Here is a 19604-nt window from a genome sequence, read left to right as displayed (position 1 = left end):
CATCAGCGGAGGCAGAAACTCAGCTTTATGTCCCCATAGCGTCTCCACACCCAATTCTCCACTTGGCTGCCGGTGGAGCCTTTCATAGAAACGTCCCGCTGCACTTCCTCTGTCGCCGGAGGTTGCACCAGGAAGCGGGGGTGTGTTCAATTGTCTCTGCGTCAGGGGAGGCAGAGACTAGACATGTTGGGGTGGGAGGTTTGAGATGAGCATACTTTTTGTTTTGGGAGCGTAAAGTTCATGAGTTCAGCTGAGTGGAACTGCGGTTACATTGATTCCAGCGTTCACGCAACATGAACAGCTTCGGGGTTCGAACCCTCAACCTGGCAGCGGGGAGTCAATCTCCCTAGCCACTAAACTGTCGGTGCTTGAAAGTTGTCATGTTTGATCCCCCCCATGGTTTAAGAAGGTCCCCTGACCCTAATGTGCTCCTTAATAAGCCTTATCTGCTAATTAATCATGTCATTATAATCGCTTTGAGCAAAGTGCTTCATAACGGCTATGTAGGAGTGGGTCAGCGTAATCCCCTTGTCCTTAAAGTGTAGGCCTTACAAGGCCTTCTCTTCATATACCTGTTCTTTCGTTCCTAGCGCAGTGTTTGCCCCGCGGCTACAAACCGCTATGTCAGCTCTTATCCGTTGCCGTGACGACCTCAGCCGGATCAACGCACCATTTTGTTTTCTTTATGCATGCGCACATTCAGCCCTGGCTCACCTGCCTAGCATGCGTGCGCGCGCGCGCGCGCACACACACACACACACACACACACACACACACACACACACACACACACACACACACACACACACACACACACACACACACGCGCGCGAGGCTGACCTTTACCGACTAAGGCCTGACATTTGGGTCTTTTTGAATATTATCGGAACCTGACGGAAATGTCACGTTTGGATGAATACATCACTTCATATTTTCTTGCGGGCTTAACAGACCATAATATTGGTATGGATCAGACATTATTGATTTTGTTTCCTGATTGACTTGCTGCCAGCATGGTTAAATACTTTAAAGCATCTATTTCTGTATCGGTGTTCAAAAGTCTGCCAAAGCTGATTTTATGTGGATATATATTTCAGGGGGGAACAAAGATGTGTTTGTTGTTCTGCTCTTCACCTCATCCACCTGCCAGCTTAAAGTCCCGGGGTGTCAAAACAAACGCACCTATTCGGGAGCAATAGTGTCAACAAAATGTTTTGACGAGATGAATGGAAGAGAAGAAGGGTTTTAATTACACGTTGTGTTTTTACGATGAGGGGGGGGAGGGATGGAGGAAGGCGCCGCAGGGAACCGTGTTGTAGATGGAGCGTTGGCCTCCGTGTGAACCATCACCGCCTGGCGGCCCGCGCCGCTGACGAGGCTCCCCACACCTCTGGCTCCGCTCAGCCGTCCCTTCCGTTGCCAGCCTCTCTGTGCATCTCTCGCTTTGTCTCTTCCTCTCGTTCCCTGTCACTCACACTCTCTCGTTCCGGCGCTTTCGTTGGCTCTGTGTGTATGTCTCTGGCTCTCTGTCGTTCTCACTCTTGTTCGTTCTCTCTCTCGCTTTCTGTCTGTCTGTCTCTGTCTCTCTCTCTGTCAGTCTTTGTCATTATCCCTGTGCATCTCTCTTTCTGTCTTCCCCTCTTTCTCTCTTTCTGTTTCTCCCTGTCTGTATGCCTGTCTCTCTTCTAATTTCTGTTTATCTTGGTCTTCACTTCTGTCTTCTATCGGTCTTCCTCTTTCCTTGTGTTTCTGTCTGTGACCCTCTCTCTTGCTCTTTCAGTCTCATGTAGCCACTAGCATCATCGTCACTGTTCTTCCTTGTATTTTGGGTTTTATTTATTCTTGACTCCGACTGCTGCAGTTGATCCCTCCTGTGTGATCACCCCCCCCCCCCCCGGTCCCTTACCCTGACGACCCACTTTCCTCTTCCGTCTCTGATGTGCCCAAATGGCCCCCTCTGTGTCTGTGTCTGTGTCTGTGTGTGTGTGTGTGTGTGTGTGTGTGTGTGTGTGTGTGTGTGTATGTGTGTCTGTATGTGTGTGTGTGTCCCTCCCTCCCTGTCCCTGTCCCAAGCAGCAGAGTAAGTAAGCCTGTGTTTTTGTGTGTGTGTCCCTAGCAGCAGAGTGAGTAAGCCTGTGTGTTTGTGTGTGTGTTACTTGTTGTTTCCGGTGTGTGGGGAGAGGAGTAGGTTTGGGAGAAGTAGCGTTATGCTTGAGTGTTTTTTAGCTTTAAGAACTCTGCAGACAGCTGGTTTACACACAAACAGACACACACACACACACACACACACACACACACACACACACACACACACACAGTGCCTGCCTCTTCTTTAGACATCTCCTGTGTGGCTGTCTGCCTCTTTTGGTATTGGCGACACATCTTCCATTACTTCCTCCCCACTCGGCCCCCTCCACCTGAGTCACGCTCCAGACGTCAGGTGGTCTCTGGATATTTAAAGGACCTGTCACTGGGTCGACTCCTTGGGGGGCCTGGAAAAGGGTTGGTGTGTTTTCACTGTGACCAGATGCTTCCGATGGAAATGTGTGCGTTTGTCTGTCTCCCTCTCACATGCCCACTCTCTCACTCTCACACACGCATGCCCCATTGCCAGAGGTCAATTGCATGATCTGCTGTCAAAACCCAAACCTTGTTGATGATGAATGAATCATGACAAGTGCAAAGAGCCACTCTAGCGCACACACAGACACACACGCACACCATGCGTTTGGGAGGGAGTGCTGTGGTTGTTCGGGCTTAAAGGAACGGGGCCTGCAGCCATCTTACTCTGAGATCTAAAGTCCTGCCCTCTTTGTGTAAAGTGCGCACGCGCGCGCGCGCGCGCAGACACACACACACACACACACACACACACACACACACACACACACACACACACACACACACACACACACACACACACACACACACACACACACACACACACACACACACACACACACACACTCTTGTGGACCTCCCCTTCGTCTGTCCCCCGACTTGCTCTCCGCCCCCCTCTTCCTCTTCCTCTAATACTTGTCAAGTGGTGTATTGAAGTGTTTCAGGTGTACAATTGAGACTCATAGTACACACACACGTATACATTCACACACACACACACACACGTATACATTCGCACACACACACGTATACATTCACACACACGCGCACACACACTCATCCCTCTGTCATTTCATGTATCCTTCCATCTCCTCCCTTTCTCCTATCCCTCCATTTTCCTTCCATCTCGTCCGATGTTTTACTTCTCTCTTCCTATCCCTAAGCTCTTCCTCTATTCTCTCCTTTCCTCTTGCCCTGTCTCACTCTCTCGTCAATATTCTCTCTCTTCTTCTCCTCGCTTTCTAGTCTCTGGTTCCTCCCTCACAACTTTCCACTCCATTTTCATTTGTCTCTCTCCCTCACAGACAACAACACGCACACAAACAATTATGCACAGGCAGTGGGCCAGTTGGCGTGCGTGTGCGTGTGTGTGTTTACACCAGGGGTCCGTACTCTGAATCTCAACGTGTTCGTATTGAGCAAACAACGACCCCATCCATCGACCCTCCTATCCATCTCTGTCCTGCCTCTCTCCCCCATTTTCCCTCTTCATGGACCCAGCCCTCCATCCCCCTGCCCCCAACCCTCTCTCCCCTCCACCCCCTACTCTCCCTCCCACTCCTTAACCTACGCCCCTCCATCTTCCATTCCATCCTTCCTTTCCACCCTCTGCTCCCTCCCATCTCTACCCGTTTCACCGCCATCTCCCCCTCCCATCTCTCGCCCTCCATCTTCTCCTTCCTCCCCATCTCCGTCCTCTCCCTATCGTCCCTCCACCCCTCCTCTATCTCCTTCCTCCACCACGTTCTCCCCCCTCTTTCTCCACCACCATCTTCCCCCTGCAGCAAATCCCTCAACCTCCCCGCTCCCCCCACTCCCCATCTCCGCCCTCTGCCCCGCCCCCAGCGGGGAGCCACATCAGTCACATGATCAGAAGGGTGTCCCGGTGCGTGGTGCTCCCATCCCCCCCCCCCCCCTGTCAGGATGATGAACTGCCGTTGGCCGGGGGAGGGGCTAGGGAGAAAGAAGTTTCGCCGTAATGTAAATTTATGGATCAATGACATCGAATGGCCTGCAGCAGATGAGCTCGGCTAATTCAAGGGTTTTCCTTTATCTATCTGTGTGTGTGTGTGTGTGTGTGTGTGTGTGTGTGTGTGTGTGTGTGTGTGTGTGTGTGTGTGTGTGTGTTTGTTCCAGGGACTTGGCGGTGATTGTGGCGTCCATGGCGTACAACACGTGGTTCACTAAACTCCACTGCAAGGACATGCGCCTGGTAACCGTCTCTATAGTAACCGTATCCATCCCCTGGTAACCATCTCTATAGTAACCATCTCTAAAGTAGCTAGCCCCTAGTAACCATATTGATACCAACCATACCCATCCTCTAGTAATCATCTATATTGTAACTAGACTCTAATATCCATCTCTATGCAAACCAAACCCATTCCCTAATAACCTTATCTATAGTAACTGTAACCATATATTTTGTAACTAGCCTCTAGTAGCCATCCAAAACCAAACCCATCCCCTAGTAACCATATCTATAGTACCCATCTCTGTAGTATCCATAACTATCCCCCTAATAAGTATCTCCATCCCATAGGTACTATCTCTATGGAAGGTTACAAATGTCACCTTCTTTAATCTGCTATATCTAGTTCCTCGTAACACTATCTCCAGTGCCTCGGAGAAGCTCTCTAGCGTGCTATATTAATTTTTGGGAAACGACAGCAGTGGCAGTGGGCGGACGTAGCTTCATCATAATCATACAGCGCATGCATAATAGATGCAAAGGAGGAGAAGACGAAAAGTCTCCTGTAACTCTAGACGCTGTATAATTATTATTATTATTATCATAATTATTATTATTATTATCACAAGGCAGGAACCACAAAGATAAAGCCGGACACTAGCATCTACATGTGCCGTATCGCTACAGACGTACCAGAGTTCCATTGAAGTTCCCTGACCAAAGTTTTCCGCTGATAACCCTGATTTGTTATTCTTTGGATTCTTCTCCGTCTCCTCGCACTCTCAGCGTGTCGGCCAGATTTTAGTCTTGTTCTTTGGTTGTAGCCGCGGCCGTGATTTTGGCTGATTTCATGAAATATTCATACGAGAAACAACAGCCACCCCGCGAATGCTTTGAGAGTCTTTCCATGAATCAAACGGAATGAATCCGGACTCGCCGGCCGGTTGGGCATCAGGCTGTTGTCTTTCTACTGGCGTTATTAGAACCCGACTGAGACCACGTGTTTATCTACGTACCAGAGGAGCCCAGAGCTCTTGCTTCAGCATTAGAGAGCAGCTCGTGTTGCTGGGAAAACTCTGCTTGAAAAGCCCCAAAAATGTGAAACTTTGTAGAAGGATAAGACTATTATTACATTACGTAAGCCCCATCTCGCTGTGATCAGACAGAGGGAGCCCCCCCCAAGAGAGCAGGGTTGTTTTCAGGAAAAATAAAACCTTAAAAACACATTTTTTGTGATGTAACTTCCCAGCCAAAACGTTGTTTGGATTTTATCCTGCAGATAAAAAAACATATTCACTACATAACTACTCACTGACGATGACGATGGTAAAAACCCCGGACAGCTAGTCGCCCTAGCTTCACCACTGTTGACACATGACACGCTACTGCTGCTGTTCTAAGTGTGCCAGCCATAAAGTGCTTTGGATAAAATATAAGCAAATGGTAAGAGCGACTACATTTACATTCGTAGTGATTCCTTAAGCAGACACTTTTATCCAAAATGACTTTCTTACAAGTGAGGCTAAGAGCAATCAAAAGCAAGCAATCAAATTTGGAGGAGCTACAGAAAAAAAGGTTATAGTGCTGCGTTTCCCAGTTTTAATGACGACTGGAGCGTGTGTAGAGCAGCATAGAAATCTGAAATACAAGGTGTCATGGTTCCTTTATTCACTGCTTACTCTTCCTAACTTGACAGATAATACACTAGGGATCAGCGATTCTCAATTTTGTTCAAATAAGTTCTTAATTGACCACGATTTCAAATTAAATCACATAAAAAATCAAGTAAAAGATTCTGTAGTTATTATTTGCGAGTTGTTAAGATAGAGAGCAGAGAAGAGTTGAGAGTTTTTTTTTTCCCCTAGTTTTCTCCGGTACTTACAAGTGTTGCATTTCACGCAGCTTTGATTGATAAGCAAGATGAAATCTCAGAACCAATCAGGGAAGAGATGCCCTGATTGGACAGAAATAACTTGAGAGCTCTCTAAAATCTAAAATGGCTGATACAGAGATGGGCTAAGTCAACATCAAACAACTTTCCACGCGTCACATTTCTATCATTAATAATGGATGAACGCCAAGGCCATTTCCCCTCAAATACTTTTCACATTCCATCTTTTAAGTTTCTGTTCCTTCGATCCTACGGTTTGGAGTCGATCCCGATTAAGACATTTTTTAAGAATCGATTTCTTGAGGAAAATTCGAGGAACTGAGGAAATGGAACGGAGTCACTCCATCCCTGTGACAATCTGCTATACCCACCTGGAGCTATGCACTCAGTCAGGGGCCTGGCTGGGGGGCGCTGGCGGGAGAGGGGGGCATGGCTGACCTCTGCCCCTGAATCGGCCTCTCTTCCTGGGTGTGTTCATCAGGGCTCGGAGGTGGTGGACCAGGTGCTCCACACCGTCAGCAAGTCCAACAGCCTGGAGGAGCTGACGCTGGAGAACGCCGGCCTCAAGTCGTGAGTCTAGCTCTCTTTGTCTCTATTTCTCTTCTTTGTCTCTGTCTCTCTGTCTGTCTCCCTCTGGCTCTCTCTTCCATCCCACCCAAAACGTGCATCTTCTTCCTCTTCATCCCTCTCGCTCTCGCTCTTTGCATGCTCCTCTCTGCCAAAAGTCTGCTGTCCTCCTCCTCTTGTTTCCCTCCTCCTTTCCTTCTCACACATCTTCCTTCCTTGCTTGCTCCTCCTCTAACTTTACGCCCACGGTCCTTATCATACCAAACAAGCACGCACAAGGCCCACGCCTCCTTTGCTTCTTTTTGCTTCTTTTGTCCTTTCTGCTTCTGCCTGTTGGTGCTTATATACCCTCCTGCACCCCTGTTTTGGAACCCCCCCCCCCCCCCCCCCCCCCCCCGAGCTGCCCTCTGTTTGCTTCTTGAAACATCTACACATCGTGCCCTCGTGAAACTGATGTGGAAGCTCCTCAACAGCGCGTTCCTGAGGGGAACCACGCTAGCTGCTCCTAGAACCAAAACATGCAGAACCAGAGTCCCAATTCAATAAGGCTCTAAATGAATCAGCCCACCTCCGGGCATAGCGAATTAGCATAAAGATTAAGCTGCTTTTGGGACATGTCGGATCGTCGGCGCTCCGGCAGGGGTTGCAGTGCGGCAGAGCCCCGGCTGCATTGAGGAGGGTTTGATGGCTGGCATGTCTTCTCAGAGGCCGGGTGATTTATTCTGAGGGTTGGGATGTCTCCGCAGGGACTTCCCCCAGAAGATGGCCTCCGCACTGTCGGAAAACCCGTCGTCCGTGATCCACTCCCTCAACCTGTCACATAACACACTGGACAACCAAGGTACACACACACACACACACACACACACACACACACACACACACACACACACACACACACACACACACACACACACACACACACACACACACACACACACACACACACACACACACACACACACACACTGGACTCTGACAGCACTCTCACCCTCTCTCTGGCTTGTTCACACTCTCTGGCATGCACTCACTTTCTCTCTCAGTCTCTCTCTTTAGTTCACTCTCCAGTTTTTTGGCTGTCTCGATCTCAGTGTTTCTTTCTCTCTGGCCCTCTTACAGTCTATCTCCCAATCTCTCTGTGTGTTTGCATCTGAGCTCGGACGTCCCTAAAAGAGAGAAGGAGAGAGATAGAGAGGGGGAGAGGGAGAGAGAGACTCTCTCTGTGTCTGCGGCAGGTTTATTCATTTACTATGTAATCTTACTCAACTCTGTGTTTCTGCAGAAACACCGTCGTAGCCCGTCTGTCTCCGTCTGCTCTCAGTCTGTCCTCACTTCTGCTACACTTGATTGACGGCAGCGCCTTCCCTCCCTCCACCCCATCATTAGATTTTATGCTTGTATTTTTATACCTCATTTCTATTTGCTCTTTCACAAGTTGCCAATTGAGCCAGATTGCTTCTGTTGGTTTTAATAATTGTATTGCTTCGGTTTTATCATCGCTGTGTTTGTCCTGGAGAGCTCTGTCTGAAGAGGGACAGTCTAGTGCTCATGGTGATGGCTTTAGTGACAGCTGAATGGTTCTGGGTTTAATCCTCTAATATCCGCAGTCTACCCTAAAGCCTCCTTGAGCAAGTGACCCAAAGCCCGGCCTGCTCCTTAATGACCATCTCAGAGAAATGTTGCTTATAGTAGCTTTGGGGAAGTGTCCTCTTATGCAGATGTTTTGACCAGCCGGCAGCCTTGCCACTAATTTAACATTCAGACACAGCCACACAAAATGTGCTAATGTATGTCTGTACCAATGTACACACAATCTTTCTCGTACTTTGTAAGCTATGGATAGAAGCCTGCTCCTTCACTAAACATTGGCCGGGGGTGACCTTGTGCATCATACGGCTCATTTGAGGACTCTGGCAACACTCCATCTCTCGCTGTCTCTCCCTCTTGCTCTGTCGCTCTCTCTCTCGCTCTCTGTCGCTCTCCCTCTCTCATTGTCTTTCTCTCTCGCTCTCTCTCTCATTGTCTCTCTCTCGCTCTCTCTCTCCAGGTGTGTCCAACCTCATCCTGCAGGTGTGTCGTCTCAACAAGGGTCTGCGCCTCCTCAACCTCTCCAAGACCTCACTCAGCTCCAAGGGTAGGCATGTGTGGGGACACACACTCATACACACACACACATATATATGTGTATCTATATATATATATATATAGATATTAAAAGTGGGGCCTGATTGGCCGTTTCATAGTGATGATGTATTAATCATGTTGATATGAGCGGTGTGTTTCCCTTCGTGCTGGAAGACGCTGGGCCTGCATGGTGAAACACAATCAGTGGAGAAACAGGACTCATGGACAAGGCTAGAGACCCGCCCAGTCTCCTCTCTTCCCCAGCGCATATGCTCTTATCAGTCTCTCCACATTACCCTGCATCTCTCTCTTAATTTGACCGTCCGCTATCTTTGTCTTATCTCTCTCCATCCCTTTCAATCTCTCTCAGGCCCTCATTGTCCCTCACTCATCCTCATATTATCTCTCTCCATTCATCTGTTTCATCCCTCTCCATCCCTTTCAATCTCTCTCTCTCCCTCCCTCTTGCTCTCTCTATCTCTAGCTCTCATCTCTCATCTCTCTTTTCATCGCTCACATTCTCTCTCTCAGTCCCTCTCTCGGCACCCCTCAATCTCTCTCTCCCTCAGCACCCCTCTCCCTCCACCCTGGCCTTCTTTACTCTAGATCAGCTAAGCAGGTTATTATTTATGTATGCCCTGAGCTCGGTTTGGTCAGCCACGGCTCTGGGCTCGTTTATCTGCCTGCTATACTGAGAGCCTATCAGGGGCCCCGGGTTCAGTGTCCTACTTCTGCTCTTTGCCTCACCCCGAGGCCCGATCAGCCTGCAGCCGAACATTACTGCACACTCTGGTGGATCCCAGTGATCTCTCTCTGTCTCTCTCTCTCTCTCGCTCTCTATCGCGCTCTCTCTATCGCTCTCTCTCCCTCTTGTTCCCTCTCTCTCTCTCTCTCTATCGCTCTCTCTCTATCGTGCTCTTCCTCCCTTCCCTGCTCTCTCTTTGTCTTCTCTCTCTCTCTGTCTCTTGTTCTCTCTCCCTCTTGTTCTCTCTCTCTCTCGCTCTCTCTCTCTATCGCTCTCTCTCACTCTTGTTCTCTCTCTCTCTCTCTATTGCTCTCTCTCTATCGTGCTCTTCCTCCCTTCCCTGCTCTCTCTTTGTCTTCTCTCTCTCTCTCTGTCTCTTGTTCTCTCTCCCTCTCGCTCTCTCTCTCTATCGCTCTCTCTCCCTCTTGTTCTCTCTATCGCTCTCTCTCTCTCTCTCTCTCTCTCTCTCTCTCTCTCTCTCTCTCTCTCTCTCTCTCTCTCTCTCTCTCTCTCTCTCTCTCTCTCTCTCTCTGTCTCTCTCTCTCTATCGCGCTCTCCCTCCCTTCCCTGCTCTCTCTTTGTCTTCTCTCTCTCTCTCTCTCTCTCTCTCTCTCTCTCTCTCTCTCTCTCTCTCTCTCTATCGCGCTCTCTCTCTCTATCGCGCTCTCCCTCCCTTCCTTGCTCTCTATGTCTCTCTCCATGCCTCTCTCCATGAAAGGCGGTTGCCTGACGCGGTGGTTGGAGTGTATTAAGGGTGCTGGGTGAAGCTGTGGTCGGTGACCTTGGGTGCTGAAAGGACGGTGATGACTTTGCAGTAGCTAGGCTTGTTTTTTCTCTTTTTTAAAATGTTGAATATTTATAGACGCCACGCCCCTCTCACCCCGCCCATCTAGATCTACAAACGTATGCATCCAATGACACAAGGGCGGCTACCTTCTCTCTCTCTCCCCCTTTATCTCCCTCTCTGCCCCACTCTGTTTCTCGGTCTCTGTGTCTTTGTTTGTGTGTGTCTCACTTGACAGACAGACGGACAGACAGGCAGGCAGATAGACACAAGGGCTGACTGACAGATAGGCATTAGCACACACACACACACACACACACACACACACACACACACACACACACACACACACACACACACACACACACACTACGTGTAGTTTCCTCCCGGTGGAGTCGTCTGTCATTACGGAGCGACGGTGGAGTCGGTACCTGCAGCCCCGCTAGTGGATGGATACGGATTAGAATGGCCCCGACCTCCCCATCACTCATCCCGCTCGCTGGCTCCACTTCCTGCTAATCGCTCCAAATTGGGGATGATGGGTTTAGAACCTCGCCGGCCAGTCCCCCGGGGGGGAGGGCGTGAGGGGGGAGGAGAGGATGTGAGGGGTCGCAGAGGATGAGTGGAGGCGAGGACACGAGAGTGTAGGGATGGGAGTGTGGGCGTGACGAGGAGAAGGGAGGGGGGAAGAGCGTGAGGGGAGCTGATGACGCCACAGTGCGGAGGGGAGGGGAGAGTGGGCGGGGGGGAGGGAGATGGGGAAGTGTATGATGGGAGAGGGGAGAGCTGTGGGGAAGGGTAGGAAGAGGGAAACTGCAAGCGTGAGGGGAGAGGGAATGTTGGTTTGGGGGGGTGTGGCATGACACAGATACCGTTACGTCAAAACCCCCCCGGGCGTTTGGAGGGGAATCGTTTTGGTACACAGTCCTAACCCCCGCCACTCGTGTGTTGGTGACTGTGTGTTTATTCTTATTTTTAGTTCGCCCCATATTTGCTCCTCAGCAGGTGATGCCCACGGAGGGCTTTAATGAGCAGTCCAGGCCTCCCCGTGGGGGGGTCTGTCGGGATCCGCTCCGGAGCCAGGACTTTGTGTTGGGTTGCAGGGAAACGGAGGCTCCATCTCCTCTCATGTGGTTCAGAAGCCGTTGTCTTTGACTCTTTCCACAGGCGCTGTTTCCAACTAGTTTGTAACCAAAAGCGGGACAGACACAAATAAATATGGCCTACTAACTCGTACTCTTCCAAAACTTTTCCTACATCCTATTCCTCGTTGACTGTAATACTTATGATAATGATATCCTATTAATGAGCTTCATTAAAGGCAATGTCAACTGTTGATGATCTGGCCTAAGCACAAGCTTTAGACTGGATCTGCGGGCATACAATGGTGGGCGGACTGGCTCACCATTGCACAGCAATTGCACAAACGCACCCCAAGTGTATCAATGATGTCATGCTGGTCCACCAGACTTTATTTTACTCACGTACACTAGTATATTGTAAATAAGAAAAATACAGGGAAGGAACTCATTTAGAAATTGAGGGATTGCATTTATGTGCCCTACTGCCAATAAAGTCTGTGTCTGTCTCTCTTTGTCTCCCCCCTCCCCCTCCCTCACTCCCCCAGGTGTGATGTCTCTGTCCCAGGCGCTGTGCTCGAGTGATGACTACTCCAACTCCCTGATCCACCTGGACCTCAGCCGGAACCCTGGGGTGCTGTCTGGAGACGACGCCACTGTGAGGCACCCACAATCCCGCACGCACACAGGCACACATCGTCGGCCACACACACTGGGACCCTTACATGCGCATGTGACACACAAATTGACTCACATTCACACACTCACTCTCTGATTCCCTCACTGTATGCACAGTCTCACTCTTCCAAACATACTTACTCATGCATGCAGGGTAACACACACTCACTCACACTTTCGCAGGCAGGCTTGCATGCATTCTCATTCACACAAACACACACATGCTCTGCCATGTTAACAAACCCCTTTCTAAAAGTGGAACATTGAGCTCAAACCTCAAACTGTGTGTGCGTGTGTGTGTGTGTGTGTGTGTGTGTGTGTGTGTGTGTGACGCACTTCTCTTCTCCTGGATGCAGAACCTGTACCTGTTCCTGGCCCAGCCCAACTGCCTGGTCCACCTCGACCTCTCTGGGACCGACTGCACTGTGGACTTAGTGAGTTCCAATTGTTCACGTTCTTCCCTATATCCAGGTGTGACTGCTTCTGGGGACCGCCTGCTATAGTCTAGACACTGTGACCGAAGATAAGATATTCTTATGATCTCAGATGGTCACAGCCGAAAATACATGACATTTAAATAATGTTCTACTGCAGAAAGTGCAATAAGTTAACTAGCTTAATAGTTAACATCATAGCTGGTTCAGATGGTTAGTTGAAAGCATATGCTACATTATTGAAACTATATATTTTTTACCTGTTGTACACAAACAAGTGTCCTGTTTTGGATCATGTCGTACATGTTGGGTGACTCAGAGACAGTTTAATATTCCGAACAGACGGAACCCATTTCCCCCCCACTGGGGCGCAGACCTCCGGTTTACTGGTGAATATTTTTAGCGCGGTGCTGCGTCGTTTGACAGTTTGGCGTTGTGACTGTGTGAGGGTGCAAAGACGCATCAGCGGGCGTTCAAACAGCGGGGGTCGGTTCCAACTGTCACCATGTAGCGAATCCCCCTCGCTTCCTTAATCTCCAGCTGTTGTCGTCGATCACCATCTTACCAACTGGTCCGGTCTGTAGTGAGAGACCAGACGTGCCCTAATGCGTCCCGGCGAAGCGGCCTCGTACCGAGCATACATCGATGCATCCCACACAGAAAGGGCTTCAGAGTTTCACACCCACACAACACAATCCAAAAAACAAGAATGCTTGATTAATTTCCATACTGCTCTTTTCCTCCTGCTGGATCACTAACGGATACTCTTTCTCCTCAAAGATTAAGTGAACAAAACGTTTTGGTACGCACCCAATGTCATGCTCGGCTTTTTTTTTCCACCTCCTCCGATGGTGCAAGCAGTCAACGTTTGTAGAACACTGGCCCCCTCTGGTCACTAGTCGGCCAGAGGGGTAACTTCAAGTGACACGTCGTTGTCACCCGCTGCCATGTGTAGTGCAACTGGTTGAGCATGACATCATCAGTGGTTCGATGGTGGATCGAAGCAATGTCCCTTTTGGATAAAAGGTTGAGTCCCCGACATTTCATGCGTTTATATTTACCCTGAATATGGGTTTTGTTTTCTGATGCAGTAAAACCATGATGCATTGGCTCCATTTCTTTCAACAACAACAGAAAGGAACCAATCAATTGTCACACTGTTAATGTGTCTAACGAAGCCTGCAGGGTTGTTTATGAGGCATTAACGTCAGGCTTATGAATGGTTAAACACTGACAGGGTGGCCGTTAACTTGGCTACATTCCATTTAATAGTGAAAGGGGAATCAAATCCTCCCATTGACGGTAATCATATTGATCGCTTTGTTGTGGTTCTGCACGCACATGAATCCACACCAGTAAAGGCACGTTAAACCGCTTTTGTGCTGATGAATGCTGCTTCCGAACACTGACTGGTGCACCGTTATGTCATTACATCACGTTGCCGGGCAGCAACACAGCAGTGTTCACCATGGATACCGTTACCGGGGGCTGCTTCAAACACGCCGGGTGTCAGTGGAAATCCTGACTTGGTTATTAATAGCTTTGATGTATGGAGGAAGCATGCTGGAGGTCTCATGGGGAGAGGGAACGCGGTGATGGAAAATGGGGCAGGATAGACTTGTGGTACTGGGTTCGATTCCCAGCGTCCCCAGCTGACCTGTTGGCCTCCTTGAGGTAATTGAGAAACATCAACGAGGTGTCAATCGGTTTGTTATCATGACCCCCGTCAAACCAGTGGCTTGGTAGTACCACTGTGAGGGGAACTTCAGAAGAAATTCTTGCAATTGAATCACAGGGTGTTGGTACGCTCCGTTTAAATTGGACTAAAAACTGCCTTAGGCTAATAGACAATGACTCACCGCTTCACAGCGGAGTTGCAGGTGAGCAAAGTTCACCTGCAACTTTTATTGATCCTCAGATTTTGTGCATTCCTCAGGTGGTAATTTTGGATGAATTGCGTGGCGGAATACAAATACTTTGCTTGTGTATGCACATGACACCGGGCTGTTGAAAATATCAGTAAAAAGACTTCAATGGGGAGTTCAAATGTTCTAGATAAAAGTTTAGCCTCAATGGCTAAAAATAAGCTCATTGTTTCCATGGCAATCTGCGCAGCAACACGGTTACACTGACTATTATGGCGAATAGTATTTATTGTCACCGCTATTTAAAGTGTCCTTCTCTGGGAATCAATTAAACCTGGCGGTGTAATTGGCACCCGCCCCCTGACACTTCTGATCATTTACAGATAAAGGAGAGAAGAAAAGAGCAGGCGTGAAAAGAAAAAACACAAACACAAATAAGTACCATGAAAAATTAGCCACTTTGCGGAGTCTCTGAGCTAACTGGCGTGATCCCCACGCATGGCTGATGGGGGATTACCGCAAGCGTCTATTGTACCCACGCTTTGTACGCAAGACGGTAGACGGTTTCTTACACCGACTCCCCCCAGGGTCTCCCAGGCTCTCTGGCACATCCACCTCACTATGAGGGAGAGGAGCCCTAAGAGGTGCATGTCAGACGGCTTGTTAAGCGGCCTGTTCTTTACCAAAATCCCCACTGCTCTTAATGTGCTGGAGGGGAGGGAATATCAGACACTATAAATAAGAATGCTAGGGAACAACTCTCCCTACGGCTAATGGCGGCTATGAATATTGTATGGGATTTTTGATGAGTGTACACGGGCCTTTACATCTTTCATCTGCATGTTTAACCTTTTAGTATCTCTTCCCACGGCTACAGGATGTTGGGCCTGTTTTTACGGACAGGGCCGAGAGTCGAAAGCGAGAGTGAGTGGTGTCATTTTGGAATGGCGGCAGGTCTTGAACCCGGGTTCTACGAGACCGCATTGCCCAGCGGTCAGACCACGGAGCCGCTCAGAGGAAAACCCATGAATTGTTAAAAGGACGAGCGTTGATAGTTTAACGTCCTCTGTCGCTCGCCCCCCCCCCCTCGCTCTGCCCGGGTGAGCCCGCCGTGCCAGCGCGTCACCCCTTTTGTTTTTCTCTCCAGCGGAGGGGCCCGGTGGGTTGAATTATTAATCAGGCTGTGTTTTCATCTGCCACGACATGACATGCTAAACGTTGCTGAATATGGATTAGCGGACTCTCCCATGATGGATTCCACCGCCGGGGAGAAACGATTTGTCTGCGAGGTTATCCCGGCGTGAGAGACGGGAAGATGGTTTTGGATGGCAGGAGATAAAGTGGGGCTATCCGTTGCGTTTTGTAATATTTGACCGGAATCCATTAATGTCGTACCAGGTTACACATTTAACCTTATATTAAAAGGAACGTGAAACCTGAAACTCCAACTTATTTTCCCCCCAGCTATTAGTGTTCCTGCCAATGTTAAGATCCAACACATCCATCCTGCTTTTAAGTGGACCAAAAGGGTATAACAGCTGCATGGTCATGGTTTTCATCGGGTTCCCTTCCTGTCTCCGTTGTCATAAGACGGTAGAGCTTTGCCCGATCATTGATTCAAGATCCCAGACTCTAATGCCATTTCAACAAGTTGATTGGAATTCCCTATCCCCTACACAAACGCACGCACGCACAATATAAGGGCTCAAACAGCATTTATCCTCCGGATTCTTTGGAGGTAGCATGCCTGATGTCAGCATGCCTCGTGTGAAATCGCAGCGCTTGCCTCCATTTTATGGCCTCCGTTGGGACACCAGAAGTACTCGGGAGGTATTGGGATGTGTTCCTGGTGTTGTTGCTGCTAAAGACACATCCCTGCGGTTGAGAAATGGCACTTCAGAAGGTACGTGGCGTTCTGCACTCCGTTGCCACATTAAAGTGTTGTTTGAATGAATCACTGTTTTGAATAAAGGTGCACCAACACCACAGCTTTTGGAGCCAACTCCCAGCCCCGAAGAAATCAATGTGTCCAATTCTCTGTGTGAACCGCTTCAATTTCGTTTAAACCCTCTTTTGGCCCTGCAAGATGTTTGATTTAGAAGTTTAAAGGTTAGTTGAAAGTCTTCCAACCCCCCCCGATTTTAGTGTCACCGCTGTGACATTTATAAAGAGAGGTCAGTGTGTTAAAGTGTGACATTTGCCAACGAATCGCAAGCACCCAGCAGATTCAGCCGACGCAATAAATGACTTCTGAATTGTTAAAGCGCCATCGTTGATCCAGTGCATGTCAATAAGCCATCTCATATGAAATGAATGAACCGTCCTGGCCACACCCCTTAACCAGGCACGCCAGATGCTTTGGAACGCAGAACCATCTGTGAAGTCGTCCTTGGAAACTGTTTGGAAAGGGGTGGGCCCTTTCCTAAAATACTTGGCACTTGATTGGCTGAACCATCTGTCTATCAGCATCCGTCACGCATCATAGATCACGTCGCTCCTCTTAGGACGATGATTGGTCTGCAGTGCATAACTCGAAGCCTGGCAAGAATGATTCCTGTGCGTTTGTGTTCTCGAGAATCCAGATGCCTCACAAGGTAGACTACCTCCTCCCCCTCCCCTGAATCTCATTGAAGAGTGCAGCGATGGCCTTCGCAAGAAGTCGGCCGGAAGTCAATTTTTATTATGTTCTTAGTGAGCAGAGACCTGCTCACACGGGCTGTTTGGTTTTCCCTCTAAGCGGCTTGATGACCTTGATGGGGGGGGGGGGCCTCTGTGTGTGGTGCCTGGTGCCTAGCTCAAGGGCACATGGTACTAGCAATTGGTTTTAAAGCGGTGCCTGCTGACTGGAGCTCGAGGCCTCAGCCGGGGGGCATGGCTTGCCTTATGGCGCCCCCACCCCCTCTAGGCTGAAGAAGATTTGGTTCAATAGGCCTTAAGCTCAAATCCTTTTCAAGTCCTCGCTGCTCTTTTACTGCTGGTCCGGAAGGATGAAGAGGTGGGCAGGAGGGTTGGTGTTTACTTGATAAGGCTATTTTGAGAATGATGTATTACGACTTATCCATGTAATTTGAGTAGCGTTGCCAAGTAAGAAGCTAATCCATCATATTACTCGTGTGGTTGTTCAATATCGCATTTGTGTTTGAAGAAATTGATGCCGTAATCTTTTCACTAATGTATGAGAGCCAAAGTAAATGTGGAAACTCGACGCTCGCTCTCTCTCACTCTTGCTCTCTCGCTCTCTCTCGCTCTTTCTCTCTCGCTCTCTCTCGCTCTTGCTCTCTCGCTCTCTCTCTTGCTCTCTCCCTCTCTAGTTCAAAGGCCTTTGTTGGCATGGGAACCTACATTGCCGGAGCATGTAGAAATTAAAACTCAACATAAAAGATGTATGTGTAATTAAATAAGTCTCGAAAGTACGAAAAATAATATATCTCCTCTCGTTCTCACTACCTCTCTTCCCATCCGTCTCCCTCTCTCTCTACCGCTCTCACACCCGCTCTATACCTCTCCCTCCCCACTCTCTCTCTCACTACCTCCCTCTCATCGCCTCTCTTTCTCCACCTCTTTCTCACCCCCTCTCTCTCTATTTCTTTCTCGCCCCCTCTCTACCTCTCTCTTCCCCTCTCTCTCTCTCTCTTCCTCTCTCTCCCAGTTGTTCGGGGCTCTCCTGCGGGGCTGCTGTGCGGACCTCTCCTACCTGAACCTGTCCAAAAACACCTTCTCCCACAGGTGGGTGTTCTCCTCCTACCCCCCTACCTCCACCACTACCTCCTCTAACTTCCTCCACTACCCTCCTCACCTCTGCTCCTCTTGGGACTTACTTCAACGCCTACCCACTTAAACTCCACTACCTTCTCCACCCTCATCACGCCTCCACCTCCCTCCATCTCCTTTATCCTCCACCCCATCCCCTGCACCTCCTCCGCCTCCTCCACCATCTCCTCCACTACCTCCCCCATCTACTCATCCACCATTCCTCCCCCACCCTCCACTCCCCCCCGCCACCAGCTCCTCTCCCATCTCCACCTGCAGCGTCTCCTCCCATACTTCACATATGAATCCCCATGTGTCAGAGGGGTCGCAGATGGGCCGTTAAACAATGTAATATCCTGTCTGGGGCTACACCCCTTGGAATCTCTGGAGGTTTCCCATTGGTGGAGGGGAGAGAGAGGAGCTCTCTCTGGAGATGCTGCTATTGTCCTCATTTATTTCCCCTCCTAGACTAGCGCTTAGCCCCGGTCCTCGCTAACGCTATTATTACCCCTGTCTTCATCTGTTCTCGTGTGTGTGTGTGTGTGTGTGTGTGTGTGTGTGTGTGTGTCAGCACACTAATGTTCACATCTGTTTGTCACATTAGTGAAATCGGAGGACCCCAAGCGCCCTCTGTGCACTATTGTGTGGGCGGGTGTTTGTGCATGTGCCTGCCTGCATGTGTGCGTTTACTTTAATTAGGTGTGTGCGACTATGTGTACACACTCATTTGGCCAGGCGAGTTTGTAATGATCAAGGTGTGTGTGTGTGTGTGTGTGTGTGTGTGTGTGTGTGTGTGTGTGTGTGTGTGTGTATATTTGATGGTCTCTGCAATTTGTGTTGGTGATGATTTGTTTAGCTGTGTGTATTTGTATGTGATTATCTGTTTAGCTCTGTGTGTGTGTGGGGGGGATTGTCTCGGGTGTGTGTGTGTGTTTTGGTGAGCTTAGGCATATTTGTGTGTGGAAAAGACACTCTGTGGAACCATCTACAGTATGCGTGTCTGTTCACCAGGCAGGCGTAGTGGGAGTGCTGGTGTTGTGGGGTCTCTCTGGACTCCAGCTTCCCCCAGCAGGGTTACACCAGGACATTACTTACATTACACTGGGAAAGTTGGTGAAAAATGAGACTAATTTCACCAGCAAATTATTGTTCCAATCCCCAGGCATCAGGAGCCAGCCTCCCTCCTCGCTCGCCCTCTGTCTCCTCCCTTTCTCCCTCCCTCCCTCCTTCTCTTTGTCTCTAACTCTCTCATTTGATCTCCATCTCTCTCTCCTTGCTCATCCTCTGTCTCCCTCCAATCGCCGTCCCTCCTTCTCACTCTTTTTCGCTCTTGCTTGCCCTCTATCTCTCCCTCCTGTCTCATCTTCTCTCTCTC

The 19604-nt window shown here is 49.3% G+C and overlaps 1 protein-coding gene across 1 annotated transcript in view; it reads left to right on the top strand.

Annotated features, from left to right (window-relative positions):
- carmil3 (capping protein regulator and myosin 1 linker 3) overlaps positions 1–19604 on the top strand; it is a gene marked incomplete at its 5' end in the record, with an annotated part of 79477 nt that overhangs the window by 24484 nt on the left and 35389 nt on the right. The window contains 7 exons of the mRNA XM_079750613.1: positions 4258–4333; positions 6685–6773; positions 7517–7611; positions 8818–8904; positions 12051–12160; positions 12537–12614; positions 18129–18205. Of these exons, the coding sequence (XP_079606739.1) occupies positions 4258–4333; positions 6685–6773; positions 7517–7611; positions 8818–8904; positions 12051–12160; positions 12537–12614; positions 18129–18205 (612 nt within the window). The remainder of the gene's footprint in view (positions 1–4257; positions 4334–6684; positions 6774–7516; positions 7612–8817; positions 8905–12050; positions 12161–12536; positions 12615–18128; positions 18206–19604) is intronic.

This window comes from Pollachius pollachius (genome assembly GCF_949987615.1).
Source record: "Pollachius pollachius genome assembly, chromosome: 14".
Classification (NCBI taxonomy): Eukaryota; Metazoa; Chordata; class Actinopteri; order Gadiformes; family Gadidae; genus Pollachius; species Pollachius pollachius.
This window is presented reverse-complemented; position numbering and strand designations above follow the sequence as displayed.